Source organism: Oryctolagus cuniculus, chromosome 5, assembly GCF_051225735.1.
Source record: "Oryctolagus cuniculus isolate XC-2025 breed Fujian yellow rabbit chromosome 5, ASM5122573v1, whole genome shotgun sequence".
NCBI lineage: Eukaryota > Metazoa > Chordata > Mammalia > Lagomorpha > Leporidae > Oryctolagus > Oryctolagus cuniculus.
The window spans coordinates 18412555-18435193 of NC_142871.1; the positions used below are offsets into that span (position 1 = coordinate 18412555).

The 22639-nt window shown below is 46.7% G+C and overlaps 2 protein-coding genes across 30 annotated transcripts in view; one reads left to right on the plus strand and one right to left on the minus strand.

Annotated features, from left to right (window-relative positions):
• Positions 1-7254, plus strand: part of KATNA1 (katanin catalytic subunit A1) — a 39463-nt gene extending 32209 nt beyond the window's left edge. For 3 of the 6 annotated variants that reach the window (XM_017338340.4, XM_002722435.6, XM_008249907.5), the window contains 4 exons: positions 1314-1440; positions 4044-4178; positions 4500-4626; positions 6903-7254. In XM_017338340.4, coding sequence (XP_017193829.1) covers positions 1314-1440; positions 4044-4178; positions 4500-4626; positions 6903-7101 — 588 coding nt within the window. In that variant the 3' untranslated portion in view covers positions 7102-7254. The remainder of the gene's footprint in view (positions 1-1313; positions 1441-4043; positions 4179-4499; positions 4627-6902) is intronic. The other 3 variants (XR_016234481.1, XR_016234482.1, XR_016234480.1) reach the window with 1 other exon arrangement.
• Positions 1719-22639, minus strand: part of GINM1 (glycosylated integral membrane protein 1) — a 28501-nt gene continuing 7580 nt past the window's right edge. For 2 of the 24 annotated variants that reach the window (XM_070073446.2, XM_070073455.2), the window contains 6 exons: positions 18458-18609; positions 17826-17982; positions 16643-16773; positions 15012-15175; positions 10901-11004; positions 1719-2585 (listed from right to left, as the gene is read on the minus strand). In XM_070073446.2, the coding sequence (XP_069929547.1) occupies positions 2491-2585; positions 10901-11004; positions 15012-15175; positions 16643-16773; positions 17826-17982; positions 18458-18609 (803 nt within the window). In that variant the 3' untranslated portion in view covers positions 1719-2490. Of the gene's footprint in view, positions 3232-9648; positions 9946-10008; positions 11005-15011; positions 15176-16642; positions 16777-17825; positions 17983-18457; positions 18610-20228; positions 20426-22639 lie in introns of those variants that run through there. The other 22 variants (XM_070073445.2, XM_089333630.1, XM_070073433.2 and 19 more) reach the window with 19 other exon arrangements.

The window sequence follows — 22639 nt, forward strand, 5'->3', positions numbered from 1 at the left end:
GGCTCCTGGCTTTGGGTTGGCCCAGCTCTGGCTGTTGAGGCCATTTGGGGAGTGAACCAGCAGATGGGAAATCTCTGTAATTCTGCCTTTCAAATAAGTAAATCTTAAAAGACACTACATAGGATGCCTGCATCCCAGGAGTACCTGTGCATAAGTCCCAGCTCTGTTTCTGGTTCCACCTTCCTGTTAATGCACACCCTGGGAGGCAGCAGGTGATGACTCAAGTACTTTGGTCCCTGCCACCCACATGGGAGTTCTGAATTGAATTCCTGGCTTTGGCCTGTCCCAGCCTTAGCTGGTAGGGGCATTTGCAGTGTGAACTAGTGAATGGGAGATCGGTCTCTGCATTTCAAATATAGTAAATAAAAAGAATTTCTTGGAGGCAGCCTATATGATTTTATTTAAGGTAATTTTTTTAACCATTTTTATAGAAGTTTAGAATACCAGCTAGTATCTGTAAATGTTATCCCACCATAGTTACCCACATTATACAGTGTACAGAATAATCTGTGTAAAGGATAATCTTGAATTTATATCAAATATTCACTTATTGAAAAATCAAAAATATATTTGAATAGCTAAGTCTGCATTAGAAGCTCTATTTTGGGGCTGATGTTGTGGCGTACCAGATTAAGCTGCTGCCTGCATTCCTGGCAGCCCATATAGGCAATTGTTTGAGTCCTGGCTGCTCCACTTCTGATCCAGCTCCCTGCTAATGTGCCTGGAAAAGCAGCAGAGCATGGCACAAGGGCTTGGGCCCGTGTACCCACAAGACCTAGAAGAAGCTCCTGGCTTCAGTCTGGCCCTGCCTTGGTAGTCTTTTGGGGAGTGAACCAGTGGATGAAAGGTGTCTCTCTCTCTCTCTCTCTCTCTCTGTTCTTCTAATTCTTTCAAGTAAATAAATAAATCTTAAAAAATATACATATTGTATGTTAGTCAAAATCCATTCTCCCCCCATATTAGGGCAAGAGAATGATGCATAGAATGGCAGCCTTCTCATGTGTTTTCTGATAGGTGACTTATGGCTGCAGTGGCCAGAGATGGGCCAATCTAAAACCAGGAGCCTCTTCCACATCTCCCATGTGGGTTCAGGGGCCGAGGTGCCTGGGCTGTCTTCCAGATGTTTTCCCAGGTGCATTAGCAGAGAGCTGGATCGGAAGTGGAACAGCCAGGACTCAAACTAGTGCCCACATGGGATGCTGGCGCTGGTGCCACAGATGGCAGCTTAACCCACTACACCACAGCGCCAGCCCCACTTGTAGGTTATTTTAAAAGGAAACAAAAACTTAGTGCTGCATGGTTTCTTCTTTTAGGCTCGATTTTATTCTCCAGCCACCATATTTATTGATGAGATAGATTCCATTTGTAGTCGCAGGGGGACCTCTGAAGAACACGAAGCAAGCAGAAGGGTGAAAGCAGAGCTGCTGGTGCAGATGGACGGTACGTATGCGGGCTGGCCGGGCGGGGCTCGTGCCGCCCCGGTGGGTCAGCTCTCCCCACAGTGTCCCACCTCCGAGGCTTCTAAGGCTTGTTCCTCACTCCACGTACATCAAAGGGGGCTGGTGCACAGTGCCCGCACACACAGTTCTAAATTTAGTACACTGCCAGTGGCAACCTGTCAGAAATAGTGACCATCTCCAGGGTACCTTTTGACATATATGGTGATCTCTTTTTTAGCCATGGTGAAATAGAAATAAATACAAATAAAGCAGCCTTGATTTTATATCTTTTGAAAAACACTTTAATAGGTAGCTTTTTTTTTCTTAAAAAATTCATTATTTATTTATTTGAAAGAGTTACAAAGGAAGAGGGAGAGACATAGAGAAAGAGATCTTCAGTCCCGCTGTTTCACTCCCCAGATGACTTCATCAGCCAGAGCTGGGCCAGGCAAGAAGCCAGGAGTCGGGAGCTTCATCCAGGTCTCCCACACGGGTGCAGGGACCCAACCACTTGGGCCGTCTTGTGCTGCTTTTCCCAGGCCATTAGCAGGGAACTGTATGGGAAGTGGAGCAGCCAGGACATGAACTGGCACCCATGGGGGATTCTGGCATTGCAGGTGGTGACTTTTACTCTCTATGCCACAACGCCAGCCTCAATGATGAAATCCATTGTGAGCCATAGTTTTAGCATATCACAGAAACCCAATTCTCTCTCTTTTTTTTTTATTTGAAAGAGTTACACAGAGAAAGAAGAAGAGGCAGAAGAAGAATCCGCTGATTCACTCCCCAACCGGCTGCAATGTTTAGAGTTGTGCAGATCCGAAGCTAAGAGGGTTACAGAGCAAAGTAGAGCCAGAGAGCCTGGGCTAGGGCGGGGCGGGGTGGGGGGTCTTCCAGCCGATGGATCACTCTCCAATTGGCTGCAATGGCTGGACTGTGCCAATCCGAAGGCAATGGTCTTCCAGTCCATTGGTTCACTCCCCAATTGGCTACAATGGCCAGAGCTGCGTTGATCCGAAGCCAGGAGCCTCCTCTGTGTCTTCCCACAGATTCAGGGGACCAAGGACTTGGGCCATCTTCCACTGCTTTCCCAGGCCATAGTAGAGAGCTGGATCGGAAGTGGAGCAGCGGGACTCAAACCAGCACCTGTATGGGATGCCGGCATTGCAGACAGTGGTTTACCTGCTACGCCAGAGCTCCAGCCCCTCAATTTTTTTAGATTACAATATCATATAAAAGGGAGCTTAAAAAAGTTCATGGAAAATTCATTCAGGTTATCTTTTTTTTTTTTTAAAGATTTATTTTATTTATTTGAAAAACGAGAGTTACAGAGAGAGGTAGAGACAAAGAGAGAGGTCCTCCATCCGCTAGCTCACTCCTCAGATGGCCACAGCTGCGCAGATCTGAAGTCAGGAGTTTCCTCCGGGTCTCCCACACGGGCGCAGGGGCCCAAGGACTTGGGCCATCTTCCACTGCTTTCCCAGGCCATGAGAGAGCTGGACCGGAAGAGGAGCAGCCAGGACAAGAACTGGCGCCCATATGGGATGCCAGCGCTTCAGGCCTGGGCTTCAACCTGCTGCACCACAGCGCCAGCCCCTACGTTATATATATATATTTTTAAGATTTATTTGAAAGTCAGAGTTACACAGAGAAAGGAGAGGCAGAGGGGTCTTCCAATCTGTTGGTTCACTCCCCAATTGGCCACAATGGCCAGAGCTGCACCGATCTGAAGCCAGGAACCAGGTGCTTCTTCCGGGTCTCTTCTACTGCTTTCCCAGGCCATAGCAGAGAGCTGGATGGGAAGTGGAGCAGCCAGGATTAGAACCGACACCCATAAGGGATGCGGTGCTTCAGGCCAGGGTGTTAACCCACTGCACCACAGCGCTGTCCCTGCCCCTAGGTTATCTTTTAATTTCATATTCTGTGAATGGGTTTTTTTTAAAGGTTTATTTACTTATTTATTTGAAAGTCAGAGTTACACAGAGAAGAGGCAGAGAGAGAAATGTCTTCCATCCGCTGATTCACTCCCCAACCAGCTGCAATGTTTAGAGTTGTGCAGATCCGAAGCCAAGAGGGTTACAGAGCAAAGTAGAGCCAGAGAGCCTGGGCTGGGGTGGGGGGTGGGGGTCTTCCAGCCGATGGATCACTCTCCAATTGGCTGCAATGGCTGGAGCTGTGCCAATCCGAAGGCAAGAACCAGGAGCTTCCTCCGGGTCTCCCATGTGGGGGCACAGCGCCAGCCCACCCTCTGTGAACTTTTAAAAATTATTTATTTAAGCCGAGAAAGAGCTACCATTGCTGGTGGGTTGCAGGAACTCAGCTACTTGATCCATCACTGCTCACTCCCAGGATCTCCATTAGCAGGAAGCTGGAATCCAGAGCCAGAACTGGAATTGAACCCACACCTGTATAGGAATTGCAGGCATCATTACCGTCAGGCTAAATGTAAATGTGCCCCCTGACCAGCTGCGGACAGTTGGCTTTCTAAGTCTTAAGGGGCTTGTAAACTATACTCCTATAATTGCTGTACTAAATACTTGATAATTTTTAAATGCTGAACTTTATTTTGCATCATTTTATTTTCTCCCCTTATCCTTCTTTTAGGTGTTGGAGGTGCTTCTGAAAATGATGACCCTTCCAAAATGGTTATGGTTCTGGCAGCCACTAATTTTCCCTGGGACATAGATGAGGCTTTAAGACGACGTCTTGAAAAGCGCATCTATATTCCTTTACCATCAGGTCTGTTCATCTGTATCTTATCGGGAGAGCTCCTGTAAATCCTCAGCTTGTTTTGCTTAATTTAATGTCTGGTATAAAGTAGCTGTCCTTAGACAGGTAAGAAAGGCCAGCTGTCTTCCCTCATTTTACTACTTTGGCTCTATCTAGAGCCTGCGAGCCTTGATACTAAATATTAAAAATTCAGTGAGGAATGGCTCTTGAAATTTCAGGCAAATCAGCTTTTAAGAACTGGAAAATAACTCCTCACACAAAGCAGAGGAGAAAAAACAATACACTGTTTTTATGTTGAAGGCTTACATTTTAAAATGTTTCTACCATTAGCAAAAGGCAGGGAGGAGCTACTACGAATAAGTCTGCGTGAGCTGGAATTGGCTGATGATGTTGACCTTGCAAGTATAGCCGAAAAAATGGAAGGTTATTCAGGTGCGGACATTACCAATGTGTGCAGGTACGTATCATTTCGGAAGCATAGGTTTTTGTGGGTATATACTTCTATGACACGTTTCTGGCAAATTAAGATAGATGAAGAGTCGAGATCCACACTACAGTCTGTAGTCGGGTCATGAAAGTTTTTTTTTTTTTTTTTTAATTTATTTATTTTTGATAGACAGAGTGGACAGTGAGAGAGAAAGAGAGAAAGGTCTTCCTTTGCCGTTGGTTCACCCTCCAATGGCTGCCGCGGCCGGCGCACTGTGGCCGGCGCACCGCACTGATCCGATGGCAGGAGCCAGGTACTTATCCTGGTCTCCCATGGGGTGCAGGGCCCAAGGACTTGGGCCATCCTCCACTGCACTCCCTGGCCACAGCAGAGAGCTGGCCTAGAAGAGGGGCAACCGGGACAGAATCCGGTGCCCCAACCGGGACTAGAACCCGGTGTGCCGGCGCTGCAAGGCGGAGGATTAGCCTAGTGAGCCGCGGAGCCGGCCATGAAAGTTAACTGTGAGCAGGTGTTAGTGTGATATTTGGGGATCTTTCATGGCCGTGAAGTCTGTAGTATATCTGGAAGCTACAGATTCAAGAAACTAAATTGAGAACATTCTGGAAAATGTGGAAAATCAGTAATTCTCTTAGATTTTAGGTTATTGGTGCGTTCTGTACTGTAATATAGGAAATGACTGTAATAACTACATTGATTTGGCCTACCTGGACAGTCTCGTTTTCAGTTAACGTATCCTAAATGTGACAGGTAAAGAGATTTAGTAGGCTTCATCCTAATCTGAGGTATTGGCTCAGATTAGCAAGGGGCTTGACTGTACTGGTTTTTCTCTCAAGACAGGATACTACAGAGAGTTACCAGGATTAGCAATAACATGTATACATAAAGCAGCTGTAAACAGTGCTTCAACACAGTTGTAGAAGACAGTAGGAAAAATAAATTTGGGGCAAGTGTTTGGACTTGCAGTTAAGATGCTGGTTAAGATGGCCATATTCCATATCAAAGTGTCTGAGTTTGATTCCCAGCTCCCAACTTCACCTTCCTGCTAATGAAGACTGGGGAGGCAGCAGTGAGGGCCCAGGTGATGGGGTGAGGAAGGCCTAGGTCGACTTCCTGCCCCAGGCTTTCCTTGCAGGCATTTGGGGAGTGAACCAGTGCCTGGCAGCTCCATTGGTCTCTCTGCCTCTCATGTGTTTATTTTGATGCCAAAAAATGTTGAGACCCAGGCATATAAGTGGTCTTCAAAAAATTTATGAATTAAGAACCCCATGCATGGATTTGAAAGTTTTTACACTGGTACAGGCACTTAAGATGCCCACATGCCCTGTCAGAGTACCTGGGTTTGAAAACCAGCTCCAGCTGATTCCAGCTTCCTGCTAATGCAGAGCCCTGAGAGCCAGCACTGAAGGCCCAAGTAATTGAGTTATGCCGCTCACGTGGGAGACCTGGATTGCATTCCCAAGCTCCCACCTTTGCCCCAGCCCAGCCCTGGCCACTGTGAGCATCTGAGGAGTAAATCAGCAGATGGGAGCTCTGTAGTTTTTGCATCAAATTGAGCATTTCTTAATTTCACTTTTCCATGAACTTTTTGAGGTGCCCTTGTACTAGAGTGTGAAGTTCCTCTAACAGAGCAGGAAAGGAGAAACCTCCTTCCTTGATGAGCTGGCTTTCACGCTCCCTGGAGAAAATAATTTCCTACCAGCAGGTGGTCTTTTGCCTTTGTGATGCCTACTCCTGATTTCAGTTAACACTTGTAATGAAATTCACTTGCTAGTTCTTTATTGCACCTTTTCTCCTTGGGCTTTATGCTAATTAATTACTTACATTGATTAGAATCCTCCTCATTTCATCCTGGAAGATTTAACTGCTGAAACACAACTCAGACCAGGCCTTGTATTCCAATATACAATTCTGAGCAATACACATATATAAATATAAAAGATTTCAAAATCTTACTTGAGAGTCAGACAGACTCACTCCTCAGATGCTCACAATGGCTATGGCTGGGCTGGGCTGGGCCAGGCTGGGCTGGAGCCAGGAGCTCCACCCAGGTCTCCCATCTGGGTGGCAGGAACCTCACTGAGCCATTGCTGCTGCCTTCCACCATCTGCATAGTAGGAAGCTAGAGTCAGGAGCCCTAAGTGTGACCCAGGTACTGCAGCGGAGCACACAGGCATCTGAACATCTGCCCCTTTAATAGCATCTCAGCTGGACCATTTTACAGTGCATGCATTGAGAATTCTTATATCTCGTCAAAATAATAACTTGTGATTTTAACTTACAACTAGGGATGCATCCTTGATGGCTATGAGAAGGCGTATTGAAGGTCTGACTCCAGAAGAAATCCGGAATCTTTCAAGAGAAGAAATGCACATGCCTACAACTATGGAAGATTTTGAAATGGCTTTAAAAAAGGTTTCTAAGTCAGTGTCGGCTGCAGACATTGAAAGATACGAGAAATGGATATTTGAGTTTGGATCATGCTAAATTCACATGCAAATTGTGAGAAATCTGCCTTAAGTCTTTGGAAAATAATTAAATGTAGTATTTCATTGCACTGAGTGCTATATTTTTTTAAACTTTCATAATGATAAGATTTAAAAAAAGATTCTGAATAAAGGCAATTTTTTAAGCTGAAAATTTGTTTTAATTTTTCATTACCTGATTTCTCTTCCAGTGGCTACAAATGCTGCAGCACAAATATTGTTAGTTAATTAGCTTGGAAAATGGTCTGGCTTTATTCCTGTAAGTATAGCATCTTCTCTCCCACAGTGAACTGCCAGCATTTCTTCCAGGGAGTACAGTAATGCCGACTCCAGCTTCCTAGGCAAGCCAGTGGGCAGCTGAAGACTCCTGAACATTTTACACGAGCAGTGAATACGGCTCAGTCCATGCCCCATATGTGCCTCCTTCCCACCTGCTCTCAGCACACTTTCCCTCCTCTTCTGACCAACCTCATTTTACTGTGCATTTTTAAGAGAGGAAAATACAATCTTGTCTGCTTTATTCTACCCACATAAATGGCTGTGCTGCAGGCAAGTAGGTGTTTTTAAGCCAATGCTGCTCATTGCACTCTAATCAGACTCATTAGCTCATTCACTGAAGGTACTACTTTAACTAAAATAGTTAATGGTAAAAAATAAAATATATAAAAGTTAGTGGTTTAAAATTTTCATTAGGATTTCCACTTACAATTACTTATAGAAAATCGCTGGGGCTGGCATTGTAGCACAGGTCAAGCTGCCACTTGTGACACTGGCATCCCATTTGAGTGCTGATGCGAGTCCCAGCTGCCCCACTTCCGATCCAGCTCCCTGCTAATGCAGCTGGGAAAGCAGCAGAGGATGGCCCAGATGCTCGGGCCTTGCACTCATGTGGGAGACCCAGAAGAAGCTCCAGGCTTCTGACTTCAGCCTGGCCCAGCTCTGGCTATTGTGGCTATTTGGAGAGTGAACCAGCAGATGGAGGATCTCACTTTCTCCCTCTTGTCTCCCGCTCTCCCTTTCAACTCTTTCAAGTCAGTCAATCTTTAAAAAAAAAAAAAAAAAAAAAAAAAAAGCCACCCAGCCATAGAAGAGATTAGAGATTGAGCACTTTGCTGTGGTCAAGTCTTAGTGGCAAGAAAAAAAACCCAGATAGGAATCTGTTGATGGCAAAGCCTACAGGGGTTTTTTTTTTTTTTTTTTTTTTGACAGCGTTATAGACAGTGAAGGGGGGGGGGGGAGGTCTTCCCTCTGTTGGTTCATTCCCCAAATGGCTGCCATGGCTGGCAGAGAGGAGGGGGAGAGAGAGAGAGAGATTGTGAATCTTCCCTCCATTGGTTCACTCCCCAAATGGCCGCCCCTATAATTTTCAATAGATCATTTGGCTTCCTCAGTTTTTTTCTTTGCTAGAATCTAGTTACGGTTAATGGGAGAATTGAGACCCTGTCATCATTTGGCGTACTGCTCCTTTCTAATAACTTATGCAGGCCAGCGCCGCGGCTCACTAGACTAATCCTCCACCTAGCGGCGCTGGCACACCGGGTTCTAGTCCCGGTCGGGGCGCCGGATTCTGTCCCAGTTGTCCCTCTTCCAGGCCAGCTCTCTGCTGTTGCCCGGGAGTGCTGTGGAGGATGGCCCAAGTGCTTGGGCCCTGCACCCCATGGGAGACCAGGAGAAGCACCTGGCTCCTGCCATCGGATCAGCGCGGTGCACCAGCCACAGTGCGCCGGCCATTGGAGTGTAAACCAACGGCAAAAAGGAAAACCTTTCTCTCTGTCTCTCTCACTATCTACTCTGTCAAAATAATAATAATAATAAACTTATGCAATGAGGAAGAAAATAAAAGATTTTCTACTTTAAGATCAACTTATGAATTGTATGCCATTATTTATTCTTCTAACAATAAGAAGATAGGAATAGTCACCTTGTGAAAAGTACTAATTAAAAGTAAAACGAGGGGCCAGCGCCGTGGCTCACTAGGTTAATCCTCCACCTGTGGCACCAGCATCCCACATGGGTGCCGGTTCTAGTCCCGTTGCTCCTCTTCCAGTCCAGCTCTCTGCTTTGGCCTGGGAAAGCAGTGGAGGATGGCCCAAGTGCTTGGGCCCCTGCACCCGCGTGGGAGACCAGGAAGAGACACCTGGCTCCTGGCTTTGGATCGGCGCAGTGCCGGCCGTGGCAGCCATTTGGGGGTGAACCAACGGAAGGAAGACCTTTCTCTCTCTCTCACTGTCTGTAACTCTACTTGTCAAATAAATAAATATTTTAGGGAAAAAAAAAAAGCAAAATGAATCATCAGGTGCAGGCATTTGACCTAGCAGTTACAAACACTCACATCTTGTATCAGCGTGCCTGGGTTTGAGTACTGGCTCTGCTCCTGATTCCAGCTTCCTGCTAATGTGGTCCCAGGAGGCAACAGGTGCTGGCTTAAGTGAGTAGGTCCCTGCCTTTCAGGTGGAGAACCTGGATTGGGGTTTTGGCTCCTGGTGGGCATCTGGAGAGTAAGCTAGAAGATGGGGACTGTTTCTCAAAAAATTTCAGATTAAAGAAGTTTTCTTTAAAAAAAAGTTTATTAAAAAAACGAAATCACTCCTTCATTCTAGTACCTGTCACCCTTCCCTGCAACACACACACACCTATTTAGCCTAAGTAGTAGAGTGGCTTAGGGGTACCCGTTTGGCCTGGCAATCAAGATGCCCACTTCCCACATCAGAGTACCTGGGTTCAAGTCCCATCTCAGCTCTCAATTCCAGCTTCCTCCTAATGCAGACCCTGGGAGGCATGCGTGTCTGGGGAGTGAACCAGCAGATCCAGCAGATAAGAACATGTGCTCTGTGTCTTCATCGCCCTGTCAAAAAACTACACTTAAAAAAAAAAGTGTACAAAACTAGCCATTGCTTATGGGACAATGTTTTTAAAATGATGGCTGCAATCAAAATGTTTTTAATGAAATAAAGTATCACATGGAATAAAGTTAAATGTACTAGGCCATAATATAAAGCAGTATACATAGAACTGTAAGACCACACACACACACATACACACACACACTCTCTCTCTCTCTCTCTCTCTCCCCATGACACTGATGGACTCATTAACTCATCTGAGCCCTGGTTTCAGCCAGTATAAGTGATAGGAGCTATCCTTGCATCTGTGCATAAGTAATTCTCATATAGGTAATTCTCACTAGGTTTTATATAAATTTGTACCAAAATGGCTATACTTTTTCCTCAAAACAGTTTAGAGTGACAAGATGTCACTACTTTTAAATCCTGGCATGTTTGAGGGTAAGGGGTCGTGGTACAGGATACAATCAAATAATAATACATTTTAGTGGTTTTTATACCAAGTCACAAACTTAATAGGCACACTGTACTGAATAAAAAAATAAGTGTTAAGTTTTTGAGCTTTTAAATTAGAATTTCATAAAGTGCTTTTCATAAAGTTGTATATATTACAGTAAATAAGTGGAGATCATTTTCTTAGCAAAGGCACCTTGAAAAGTTATTGGCACACTGGCATTTTGTCTTGCCTTTTTCTTTTTGGTAATTTCAAAGTCTCTTCACATGCCTTCCACTTTGTTCAGATTTTCCTTAACAATTCATCTGAGCAACTACCCCTTTTATAGAGTAAGGTGAATTTTAACTTGGCACCATGAAGTGAATTTTCAAGCCCTCTTAGGAATTTAGCAAGTTCTCTCTCTATAAACTGGTTCTTAATGACTTAAAGAAAATTATATTCAAATGGCAGATTTCAAGCCAACAGACGAATTCAGAGTGCATGATTTGAGATGTTTTCAGTACATGCTTTGTCTTCAAGGTTTTCCACTTTTTTCTCCAGTCCATCAGGATATAAGTTGACAGCTGTCATGGGTATAACATTCACTTGATCCAACTGAAGAATTCCTCTGAAATATAAGGTGATTATTTGCTATAAAAATATTTCCTCCACTTAGAAAGATGCTATATTATAATATATCCCTAAGGTAAGGTACTTTTGTTTCATTTGTACAAACTCTGAGCCCCAAGTTCACTTTCATCAGACTGACTGAGGGAATAGAAAGGTACAGAGGAAGTGTATTTACTTGGTACTACAAGAAAGCAAGGGATGGAGTAAGCACAGATCTCCAAGGATTTCCACAGGTTGGGCAAAAACATAAGCACGGACTGCTTCAATTTTTTTTAAAGATGTATTTATTTATTTGAAAGGCAGAGTTCCAGAGAGGCAGAGATGTAGGCAGAGGGAAGGAAGGAGGGAGGGAGGGAGAGAGGGAGATAGGGAGGGAGAGAGAGGGGTCTTCCATTCCCTGGTTCACTCCCAAGATGGCCACAACGACTGGAGCTGTGCCAGTCTGAAGCCAGCAGCAAGGAGCTTCCTCTGGGTCTCCCAAGCAGGTACAGGGGCCCTGTACTTGGTGCCTTCCCAGGCACCAAGTGGACTAGATCTCTCTTCTTTGTCTCTCCCTCTCTCTTTGTAACTCTACCTTTCAAATAAATCTTAAAAAAAATTAGTAATTAACTGTGCTAATGGCACAGGAACAAATAGAACAGTGGAACAGAAGAGAGACTAATGTACATGAGAATTTATAAGAAGGTGACACTCCAAGTCAGTGCAGATCACTAATGACAATGTTAGCAGAGATGAGTGGAATAGGTTCTGGTCTTCACGTAAGAAAGGATTCAGACGTGAGAGAGCAGTGGGAAGCAGGGTAGCAAGGTTTAATGAGGTAGGGCATCGTTGGAATGGATGGGACAGAAGCTGAGAGTGCCCAGTCACTCAGGGGAAGGCAAGGTTACGTGGTTTAAAGGAGACCATACGCCGGGCTCCTGAGTGTGGGCTGGGTGAAATTCCTCCCGCCCTCACTGCTCGGTGCTGTCGGACCAGGCAGTCCACCTGGTGCTGGGCAGAGGCGCCTCCCCTGGGCTGTGAGGGGTTTTGCCCAATGTTAGGCCAGGTAACCCATCTGGTGCTGAGGAGGGAGGATTCTCCTGGGGAGCTTCCCTTGGGGGAAGGCTGAGACCACCGTTACCGGGGTCTGGGCAGACTTTGGAGTGTAAAATACTGGGCTGCTTCCCAGCTTCTGCCGACGCTTTGTTTCCCCTAGGCCCCTCACACACAGGCTAATTTCTAACTTCCTACCTAACATGCCCCCCTCAAGAGAAGAGACCCATGCTCTTACGCGTACAGAATGGGGGAAGGTCTCAGTTTCTGTATCTCCCTCCAGCTGACAGATGGACGTAAAGAGGGGTGGGGAGGGAAGGGGGCAGGCTGGATGTTGAGCTGATCACCAATGGTCAATGACCTAATCAGACCCATGCAATGGAGCCTCTATTACATAAGCAGAAGGGCTGGGCTGGGCTGAGAGCACCACACAGCTGATCACATGAAGTTCCAGGGGGGAGGGCATGAAAGCCCAGCCCCCCCTGCTCACCATCCCTCACCCTGTGCATCTTACCCATCCAGCCGCTCATCTTTAACAGCCTTCATAATAATAAACAGTCAACAGCTCCCCAAGTTCTGTGAGCTGTCCTAGCAAATTAATCAAACTAGAAGAAGGGCTCGTGGGAACCTCAGTTTACAGCCAGTTGGTCAGAAGCACAGGCTACAGCTTGAGGCATGCAATCTGCTATTACCCCAGGTAGACAGTGTCAGAACTGAATTGAATTCGAGGACACCCAGCTGGTATCCACTGGAGAACCAGCTGGCAGGGAGAGGTAGAGAAATCCCTATCCTCACACTGGTGACCAGTGGCAAAGTAGAGAACAGGGAAAATACTGGTTTTTCCTATCTCTTAAAACTATACAGCTCTAAAAAGACTAGGGAAGCCATATGCTATTAGGATTTGTCCATTAAAAAAAAAAAAAACACTAATCTGGGGCTGGTGCTGTGGCATAGTGGGCAAAGCCATCATCTGCAGTGCTGGCATCCCATATGGGCACCAGTTCAAGACCCAGCTGCTCCTCTTTCAATCCAGCTCTCTGCTAAGTCCTGGGAAAGCAGTAGAAGATGGCCCAAGTCCTTGGGCCCTTGTAGCCACGTGGGAGACCCAGAAAAAGCTCCTGGCTCCTGGCTTCTGATCAGCCCAGCTCTGGCCATCGCAGTCATTTGGGGAGTGAACCAGCAGATGGAAGACTCTCTCTCTGGCTCACGCTCTCGCTTTCTCTCTCTCTCTTTGCCTCTGCCTTTCTGTAACTTTGCCTTTCAAATAAATAAATCTTTTTTAGAAAAACAACTAATTTAAAAATTGAAATAAAAAAAAAAAAAAGAATAAGTACGCCTGTAAGTGCCCTGATAGGGAAAGATCTGAAGTAGCTGGTTCCCAAACGCCCTGGGTCCCCTAGGCTGGAGAGCAGACTCACAGAGGGACCACGGAGTGTCTCTCCATCTCTGCACAGCTGGGTTTCAGGTGATTGCAATCTTGACTGTAGGGTTACTGTGCAAAAGCTTATGTTGAACAGGAAATGAGGGTGACAGTGTCCCATGTAAGATAACAAGGTATTACGTAGTGCCCTATAGGCAAACACATCCCATGAGTAAGCATTTTAAGAATGAAAATTTCATTAGGCCTGGATAGGGGCATCGAAAGATAATTACTGACATGCTAGGGATGCTATGAACCAGGGAAGTTTGGGTACCACTGTCTTAAGTGAAAAAAGGAAACAGCAGGACAATTAACAGAGTCCAGTCGGAAGAACAAGTGTTGTGACACGGCAGGTGAAGCCAGCACCTGGGATTCCCACGTCTCCTATCGGGGTGCCAGTCTGAGTCCCAGCTACTCTGCCTGCAAGGCAGCTTTCTGCTAATGCCTCCTGGAGGGCAGCAGATGAGGGCTCAAGCGCCTGGGGCCCCACCACCCCACGGCAGACCCGGCTGGAGTTCCAGGCCCAGCCCCGACTGGTGCAGTCATTTGCGGAGTGAACCAGTGGAAGATCTCTCTCCATGTGTCTCTGTCACTCTGCCTTTCGAATAAATAGTCTTTTTAAAAAAGAGTCTAGGATGGGTATAGGAGAGGGAGGAGGAAGAGGGGTGGGAGTGTGGGTGGGAGGGCGGGCATGGCAGGAAGAATCACTATATTCTTAAAGGTGTATTTACAAAAAAAATTATTATACATTAAAAAAAAGAATCTAGGTTGATAAATAATTTTAATTATCTAGTAATACATAAACCTGAAATAAAAGATATCCAGCATCTTTTAGTTGACAATGACAAATACTACGCGCAAAAATGAGAACTGAAGAACAGAGACGGAAAGGGATGCTTTCTCCTAACTGCTCCTCGTGGATCTACATTGACTAAACCTTTTATTACAAGAAAGCAGCCACATTGGCCGGCGCCGCGGCTCACTAGGCTAATCCTCTGCCTAGCGGCGCCGGCACACCAGGTTCTAGTCCAGGTCAGGGCGCCGGATTCTGTCCCGGTTGCCCCTCTTCCAGGCCAGCTCTCTGCTGTGGCCAGGGAGTGCAGTGGAGGATGGCCCAGGTGCTTGGGCCCTGCACCCCATGGGAGACCAGGAAAAGCACCTGGCTCCTGGCTCCTGCCATCGGATCAGCGCGGTGCACCGGCCGCGGTGCACCGGCCGCAGCGCGCCGGCCACGGCAGCCATTGGAGGGTGAACCAACGGCAAAGGAAGACCTTTCTCTCTGTCTCTCTCTCTCACTGTCCACTCTGCCTGTCAGAAAAAAAAAAGAAAGCAGCCACAGTGCCCCTGCTATTGATAAAGTACATTGCAAAATTTTTAAAGGACTTATTTATTTGAAAGAGAGGAGGTGAACAGCAGAAAAGTAAGAGAGAGAGAATAAAAGAGAGAGAGAGAAATCTAGTTCACTCCCCGAATTTCATTAAAATAAAAGTAAGCATAAATCACTTTATAAGCATTGGAAACATTAACATTATAAAAATAAGAGAAATACTCACTTGTAATCAAACCATGGGAAGAGCACCTTTAGGATGGTTATTACCACAGCTGCTCCCATAATTCCAACCACCACGACGTTCAGAAACATGAAGAAGAGTGGGAAGACACTGCCCCAGAACCCACACAGATCCTTCCTGAACTTTTCCATCCACTGACACATCACCTACAAAAGGAGCTGTGGTTAAATATGCGAGTTCCACTGAACTCTAAGAATAAACCTAACGTGTTCTGGGGTAACTGGATTTTCTATTTCGATTGTGGTGGTTGCATGGGTACCCACATTTATCAAAACTGGGTGCACTTTATTCTAAACAGTACCTCAACATTTTTTACAATTAGAAAGAGTGTTCTAACAATACAAAGAAATGTTAACATCCTTTAAAACTATTTTTACTGCTGTCTTGACTACAAATCAAGTGAAGATAACAGCTACTTGATGAGGTGAGTTAGGCTGGCCTAAACAAAATGGAGCCACATCAACAGTCTGTTTCTAGTAGCCACCCGACAAGAGAAGACTCAAACATCGGTAGCTTTTGGAATGGACAGCAAGTTCACTGTGAACAAAATACATTTCTGTACTTTGAGAGAGAGAAGAAAGCTCAGGTGAAATTGATGGCCCTAGCTGTGGAGCCTGTTCTGGGCTGGGCTGCTGAGGGTGGTGGGACAGACAGGATCAGGGGACCACAGGCCAGACCACTAAAGTGACCTGGATTCCTCCAGCAACCCCAACCTTCCATGAGAACTTGTTCTTTGAGACTAACCCTAGACTCTGGTCACTTAAGGAGACATTATTTTGGGAATAATGTGCCTGGAAAAGCAGCAGAGGATGGCCCCAGTGCTTGGGCCCCTACACCCATGTAGGAGACCCAGATGAAGCGTCTGGCTCCTGGATTCAGCCTGGCCTAGCATTGACCATTGCAGCCAGTGATGGTTTCTACCCCATCTTAAACATTTATTTATTTGATTGACAGGGAGAGACAGAAAGATCTTCCATCCCCTGGTTCACTTCCCAGGCCAAAGCCAGAAGCCCAGAATTCCATCTGAGTCTTCCACGTGGGTGGCAGGGACCCAAGCACTTGGGCCATCCTCTGCTGCTTTCCAGGGGCATTAGCAGGAAGCTGGATGCAAAACGGAGAAGCTGGGACTCCAATATGGGATGCCAGGATCACAACTGGCAGCTAAGCCACCAAGCCACAATACTGGCACCTCCAAGTCATTTTATATGCCAGTGTCTGTGCCTCACCATAACCATAAATGCTTATGATAACATCAGGAACAGGTAACACTAAAGAGGCAGACACTGTGCTACAAGCTGTTACGCCACTGCTTGGAATAACCACCTCCCACATCAGCGTGCTGGTTTGGGTCCGCACTCCCTGCTAATACGTCCTAGGAGGCAGAGGATGGCTCAAGAGCTCAGGGTTCTGCCACCCACATGGGAGACCCGGATGGAGTTCCAGGCTCCGGGCCCCAGCCCGGCCCAGCCTTGGCTGCTACAGACATTTAGGGAAGGAAGCAGCAGATGGTGGATCCATGTGTGTGTGTATCTTTCTGTTGCTTTGCCTTTAAAGTAAGTGAAAATAAACAAAGAGTTAAAAACAGAAAGAGTGCCACTACACACTGAGCTCACCTTATATGAAGACGGAGGCTCCGCTCTGAGAGGAGTCTCGGGTAACTTGCCAGGTAGTGCGTCTCCATCCACGGTGGTCTCCACGTTCCTGATGAGGTACTGGCTGGTGGTCTGCAGGGAAGCAGCACTTTCTACTGAGGAGGAAGAGCAAGGTCATTGGGGAGCAGGGGACGCGCTGGGGCCTCTCCCGCCAGTGACGTTTAGGACAGAAAGGGCAAATATTGTCCCATGGGAGGAGAAGTAAACATATTTGATTATGCACTGATTTAAATGCCAGAAGGTGTAAACTAAGGAAGTTAGAAGGGGATACAACAGTTACGATTTTATCACATAAATTGGCGACATTTTTTAAATTCTATGAAAAAAACTATGAAATAAAAAGTGCTATGGAACAGTAGAAAACGGAACAGTTCTTCCTCTAAATGAACCTCTGCCATATTCTTCCTACATATTTGTGGTGAGAGCCAGGGTAAGTGTGAGAGTCCTGAATCCACACAGGTCCGAGACCGCCCCCCCACTCCTGGAATCAGGAAGACAAAAACACAGGGGTGCTGTGGCCCTGGACAGCCTCACCCTTCCCACAGTTTGTCTCAGCTGCAAATCAGGGAAACACCCTGCGCCTCCCGGTCCCCGTCACTGCCCCAGCGACTGGCAGCACCTGTCTCACGGTGTCTGGGGTCCTCTCCCACTGCTCTAGCCCGCATCCCACATCCCACACCCCACATGCCTTTGTTCGGCCGCTCCAACCCCTCTCCACCCATCTCCACTTCCCTCACACAAATCCCTACAAAGCCCCAGCCCTACACAGGAGCCCCGAGCTCCTCTCCCTCTGAGGCTGCTCCCAGCAGTTCTTCGCCCTAGAAACTTCTTTGCTCAGCGTGGTCTTGGGCGTCGCTCTCAGCTGTGGCTGAAACCCCTAACAGTTAGGATGACCGGTTACTGGACAAAGGCACCACACAACCAGAATCATCACATTCTACCGGGGCTCGGAATGGACTTCGAGTCCTCGAATGCACACAAAGTGACACACGTACACAGCATTTTTAAAAGCAGCTTGTTTCCAAACGTGTTGGCTACAACTGAGCTGTCACCAATGGAGTAGACATTACGAAGTCGAGGACTCTACAAAGCTACCAACTGAAAACATAACTTGCTTAATTCTTCAAGGAGCGACCCCCAGTACCTTTCTTGGAGAGGCTGGGAAGGGTGAAGAGAGCGTCGCCGCCCCGCGACAGAGAGTGCAGCACGCTTGCCTCCAGCGGGCGCGTGTAGCTTGAACGCCTGAGTGTTTGCTGATTCTTAACTAAAATAGCAACTTCGGTAACGTCCTTTGGTTGAGCCTATGAAGGAAAAACTAGGTTCACTACTGTTTAAATAATGGCACAGCCCCGTAAGATTTTAAAAGCCAATTTTTTCCTCCCTGTAACTAAGAAACTTGTCCTCCTCCCCTCACCTCCAGGTTGGGGCACTGGATTAGGACTTTCACCACTTTCTGTGTTAGCACTCTCTCTGGCAGGCTGAACCTGCTTCATCCCATTACGCACGGACACTTAGAGAGACGGCAGCAGGACTAGGAACCAAGTGCTGTCTCTCTTGAACGGTGTTCACAATATCTTTAAAGTGATACACACATGTAGGGATATGAGCAATTTCTAAAAAATTAACACTTCAATTGCTAAAGTAAGTACACAAAAATTCTAAATGTTTGGATCCAGGCAACACATGGGTAACTTTTTTACTTTTACTGAACACATGCATGACACCTGGCACAGACGTACATCCTCACAAGCTCAGTTGATAAGCATGCTTTCTTACTTGCTTGCCATCAAGCTCCACGACCTCTGCTTGAATGACAAGCAGTTGCAAACCGGAACCAGAGGTCATAGGCCACTCGTGAACTACAATCCTCACACTGACCACTCCAAAACACTCTTTCTGCTTCAGGCTTTCCAGACTCTCATTCTTCACTGTAAGAAAGGGGGGGGGGCAGTAAGAGCTCTGAACAAAAACTGCACTAAATCTGATGCTGAATTTGATTATTTTGATGACGTTTACATGGAACAAAACAGTTATAAACCAATTTCTTTGATTTCTTTATTTAGCCCTGACTTCTGCTGCCAGAAGACAAACTCGACCTCAAGTTTTAGCAAAATAAGTGCAGTCATTCATCCACAAAATCCAGGGAGAGAGGGGTCCGGGCAGTAAGGATGCGAGTTCTCCTCTCCGTGCCTCCCCCAGTGAGTGGTTTGTTACTGTTGGAAAGGACAGGGATGGAGAATAGGGTGGGGGAAGCCGGTCTCTACTCCCTAGTTACGGGTAATGGGGTAGGACTAGCTTCTGGGCAGTGGTCCACTCTCGCTAGGAAGCCTCCATCCCCACCCCAGTGGAGAGGAGGTATAGTAGTTGCAGCTGTTCAGAGAACCAGTGGTTAGTCTATGAAGTGCAACATACACCAGTAAAACTGCCACAAAAGGAGGATTTTGCCTCTGGCCCTTAAATAACAAGCATTATTTGCCAAGAAGGAACCAGATGTATGTCCTGAATGCAAACCAGCTGTTTAAATGGACGCTGTACCCTCACAGGACTATTTCTTCTATCTGGCAGCATTTGAGAAGTCACAGGAAGCAGCTAACTGAGGTGAGCACAGTAGCAAAAGCTAGGGGCTGGCCCTGTGTGGCTCAGGTGTTAAGTCACTGCCTCTGATGCAAGCATCCCGCGTCAGAGCGTCAGCTTAAGTCCTGGCTGCTCTGCTTCCAATCCACCTCCCTGCTCATGTGCCTGGGAAAGTAGAAGGTGACCCAAATCCCTGGGCCCTGGCACTCATGAGTGAGACCCGGATGCAGTCCCAGGCTTGTGGCCCTGGCCCTCTCCTTGTCACTGGGCCTTTCAAATCAATAAAAATAGATCTTAAAAAAAACCATAGGCTCTGCTACTCTTCCCCACAGCCATGTGCCAATTATTGCCAAAGCCGAACGGTAGAGAAGCTCAGAACCTGAGCAGAAAGCAGTGACTAAGAGGCACAGAAGCCAAATGAAGCATCTGCTGTCTCATGCAGCCGGGGATAAAATGCAGCTCGACTCTGAGGCAAAGATGCTCGCTTGGAGAGGGCATCCGGCCTACGGGAAGAGACCCCCACACCCCATACCCACATCCCGTCTTGGAGCGCCTGGGTTCAGCACGCGCCTCCAGCCTCCCTGCCAGCAGCACACCCTGGGAGGCAGCAGGGGTGGCTCAGTAGCTGGGTCCCTGCCACTCACACACGAGACCCGGATTGAGTTCCTGCCTTCCAGCTTCAGCCTGGCCCAGCCTTGGCCGCTGTGGGCCGCTGTGGGCCTCTGGGCAGTGAGCCAGCAGACGGGAGCAGGCTTGCTCTCTGCTTCTCAACACAGAAACCTACAGCCTACTTTTTTATTTGAGAGGGAGAGGGAGAGGGAGGGAGGGAGAGAGGGGGGGGGGAGATGTAGAAACAGAAAGAGAGAGAGCTCTTCCATTGGTTGGTTTACTCCCCAAATGACCACAATGGCCAGGAGTGGGCCAGGCCAAAGCGAGGAGCCTGAACTCCATCTAGCTCTCCCACGTGGAGTACGTGGGCCGTCTTCCACTGCTTTCCTGGGCACATAACAGGGAGTTGGACTGGAAGTCGAGTAGTTGGACCTGCACCAGCGCTCCTAGAGGATACTGGCATGGAATAACCCATTGCGTCACAACGCTGGCTACGCCAGCTCCCGTGATATACTTCTAAAAATGCTAAGCTATGATTCCATGTCCAGCAAAAATATTCTTCTAAAATGAAGGAAAAATGAATATGTTTTAGTTTTCATATGATTCCCTTCTAACATACTTACACTAAAAGTACTAAGAAAGAAAGACAATTTTAAATATTAAAGGGAATTATTTAGGCAGAAGTAAAATGGCCCCAGAGCAGAGCAGAGATATTTAAGAGGGATGGAAGAGCAATGGAAAGAGTAACATGAGAGTCCACAAATAAATACTGGACTATATAAAACATTACAAACAATTACATCCCATAATATGCTTAAGAATGCAAAGAGTAAAAATTCACGATAATAATAATGCAAAGACAAAAAGGGAATAAATGAAAGCTAAGTATTCTTTGCTTCTTTTTTTTTTAAGATTTATTTTATTTGAAAGTCAGAGTTACACAGAGATAGGACAAGCAGAGAGAGAGGGGTCTTCCATCCACTGGTTCACTCCCCAAATGGCCACAATGGACGGAGCTGCGCTGATCTGAAGCCAGGAGCCAAGAGCTTCTTCCTGGTCTCCCACACGGGTGCAGGGGCCCAAGGACCTGGGCCATCTTCTACTGCTTTCCCAGGCCATAGCAGAGAGATGGGTCGAAAGTGGAACAGCTGGGACTTAAACTGACACCCATATGGGATGCCGGCATTGCAGGCAGCTGCTTTACCCACTATGCCACAGCGCCGGCCCCCTTTGGTTTTTACATTATTTGGGAAGCATTAAAAGTGATAACTTGGGGCAAGTGTTGTGGTTCAGTGTGTTAAGATGTTCCTTGGGAAGCCTGCACTCCACATCAGAGTGCCAGTACGAGTCCCAGCTACTCCTCTTTTGATCCAGCTTCCTGCTAATGTACCTGGGGAGGCAACAGATGAAGGTTATCGTGTTTGGGCCCCTGCCACTCATGTGGGAGACCTGGATGGAATTTCTTGCTTTTGGCTTCAGGCTTGCCCAGACCTGGCTGCTGTAGGCATTTGGGGGAGTGAAACAGCACATGGAATATCATATCTATCTTTCCTCTTTCTGTCACTCTGTCTTTCAAATAAATAAATCGTTCACAACAACAAAAAATCACGAATTCACTGACATCAAGAGTAACCACTAAAAGTTCAATAAAGTGACGTAAAACCAGGGGAACTACAAAACAGACAAGCCCAGGGGAACTACAAGCCCAGGGGAACTGCAAAACAAAAAATAATCCAGAAAGGGGCAAAAAAGGGAGTGGGGGAGGGGAGACACAGACTATATGAGACAAACAGAAAACAATGAACATGGAGGACTTGCATTCAAATATATCATAATTACATGAATGTAAACAAAATCCCAGTTTAAAATCAGAATGACACACTGAAGTAAAAAGAAACAACAGGGCCGATGTGTGACAAAGCAGGTTAAGCCGCTGCCTGCAGTGCTGGCATCCCATATGGGCGCTGTTTCAGGTCCCTACTGCTCCACTTCTGATCCAGCTCCCTGCTGATGCGCCTGGGAAGGCAGTGGAAGATGGCCCAAGTAGTGTGGCCCCTGCACCCACATGGGAGACCCAAATGAGGCTACTGGTTTCAGCCTGGACCAGCCCTGACTGTTGCAGCCGTTTGAGAAGTGAGCCAGTGGACAGAAAATCTCTCTCTCTCTCTCAAATAAACAAATAAATAAATCTTTAAAAAAAAGAGGAGGGGGCAATAATAAATGTTAACTGCTCATGAGAGATTTACCTTAAATACAAGGCCCCAGTAAAACTGAAAGAAAATGGAAAGATACACCCACATCCACCCCTCCTCTTGCCCCCCCAAAAGGCAGTTATTGCTAAAGTAATAGAGATGAGTTTGACTTTAAAGCAAGAACATAACTAGAGATAAAGAGGGACATACTATAACGATAAGAGAGTAAACTGCCAGGAAGACCTAACAGTTGTAAACATGTGTGCATTAGTAATACTGTGTCAAATAAAACAAAAACTAATAGAACTGAAAGGAGAACAGAAAAATCCACAGAATGGAGTTTTCTGTTTGTTTTTTGTTGTTTTTTTGTTTGTTTGTTTGTTTGTTTGTTTTGGACAGGCAGAGTTAGTGAGAGAGAGAGACAAAGAGAAAGGTCTTCCTTCCATTGGTTCACCCCCTAAACGGCTCCGAAGCCAGGAGCCAGGTGCTTCCTCCTGGTCTCCCATGTGGGTGCAGGGCCCACGCACTTGGGCCATCCTCCACTGCCTTCCCGGGCCACAGCAGAGAGCTGGCCTGGAAGAGG